At 46.6% G+C, this 1,733-nt stretch overlaps 1 protein-coding gene across 1 annotated transcript in view; it reads left to right on the forward strand.

Moving 5' to 3' along the window:
• The first annotated feature begins 412 nt into the window (after window positions 1–412).
• Window positions 413–1,733, forward strand: part of LOC307022715 (carbonic anhydrase-related protein 10) — a 365,049-nt gene continuing 363,728 nt past the window's right edge. The window contains exon 1 of the mRNA XM_079655602.1: window positions 413–977. Within this exon, the coding sequence (XP_079511728.1) occupies window positions 917–977 (61 nt within the window). The 5' untranslated portion in view covers window positions 413–916. The remainder of the gene's footprint in view (window positions 978–1,733) is intronic.

The raw sequence follows: 1,733 nt of genomic DNA on the forward strand, positions 1-1,733 counted from the left end.
AATTACAAACCAGGCCCCGTAAAACTCAGAAAATATCGTGAAGCCGCCATTGTATTTGCTGGTTACACCCAAAGCAGAAGAAGAAGAAGTGACGTCAGTGGCTTAATTGGCCTAATCGTTTTCTCGGGGATTTATTCGGTGTGAACGCGATCTGCTCTTTAGTTCATCAGTTCAGTACTGGGAACTAAGTACGGCAAAGTACTTGGTGTGAAAGGCCTATATATAGCAAGTTTGATGTTTTCTGGTTTTATGTCCACATTTTATCTTCACACTTCGTATAAATTGTAATCCTGATCAGGGAAAATGCAAGCCAACCTAAATCAACAAAGTAAAGCTTTTATTTTGACAGTCCAAACAGGAAGTGCTGATGTTACTCCGCGCAGGCTTCCCGCAGGTCCCTCTCAGTGTAGTAGTGTATATCGGAGTCTCGCCACCTGGCTGCGAGTTTGGAGTTGTGAGGCGTCTTGTAGGTGTGATCCACAGCTGCGCCCCCCCTCCCTCTCTTTAATCTGCGCTTTCTTCTCCTCTCTTCACACACAGAGGCTTCCTGACTCGGTCATGTGTGGACTCCCCCCGGTGAGGACGGGATGGCCACTCTGTGAATCGGCGCCATAATGGATGGATGGACGTGTCCGTAGCGCGCTCTGGAATACTGCTGTGAACTGAACAGGCTCTTTCTCTGGAGTTCACATTTTTTCTCACCATATCTGGAATTGTTACATTTAGTGGTGTGCTCGTCCACATTCCCTCCCCTGGCTGTGATCACCTGCTATGTGTGTGGAGTGGAAAATACCTGGAGGAAAGCGCAGCGCGGGATCCAGTGAGAGAGAGCAGGACATCTGCAACTGATACAGTCCGTCTCCTGTTTGTATTTCTTTCTAACCTGTGTGTAATGTACGTGGAATGAAGACAGAGGATGGATATCATTTGGGAAATATTGATAATTCTTCAAGCAAATGTGATTGTCTGCATATCAGGTGAGTTATGGGCGTCATGCTGGGCAGAGTGCCTCGCTTAAATGCATATATTGTCTTTCACTCTTTTTCCTGAAATCTGATATGATTGAGTGGGCTTTGGCTCGTGGGGCAAAACAATCACAATGAATGCCTGTCAGGACGCAGAATGTACCCAGTTTAAAGATATGTTCCTCTCTCTCTCTCTCTATCTCTCTCTCTCTCTCTCTCTCTCTCTCTCTCTCCTCTCTCATCTCTCTCTCTCTCTCTCTCTCTCCCTCTCTCTGTGTGTGTGTGTGTGTGTGTGTGTGTGTGTGTGTGTGTGTGTGTGTGTGTATGTGTGTGTGTGTGTGTCCTTCAGGCTTCTGACGCACGCAGAACATGGGTGGGCTTTTAACACGAACCCGAATGAACAGGATGGTTTCAGTTCATGCGTTCTTGCTCCACGGACACGTCGCGTATTTCTAAGACTCTCTTCTCCTCTCCTCGGTGTGAAGTGTCTGGGCTGCTGAAACAATTCAGTCAGAGTTGTTATCAAACAGAGCAGTAAGTGCACACGGTGAGCGGCTCGGTGTGCGCTGCGCAGGCAGAGAATGTTCTACTGCTTTAGCGGACACGTGACCTTACGACAGACTGCTATTACACCGTGATTCAGTTAGTGGTGTTACACTACTTTTTCATTATCAGAGTCTATTTAATTATAATTCAGTGACATTGCATTACATTGAATTTTAGCTGACGCTTCTATCCAAAGCGACTTACAATAAGTGCGTTTCGACC

The sequence above is a fragment of the Notothenia rossii genome (assembly GCF_949606895.1).
Source record: "Notothenia rossii genome assembly, chromosome: 10".
NCBI classification, from domain to species: Eukaryota; Metazoa; Chordata; class Actinopteri; order Perciformes; family Nototheniidae; genus Notothenia; species Notothenia rossii.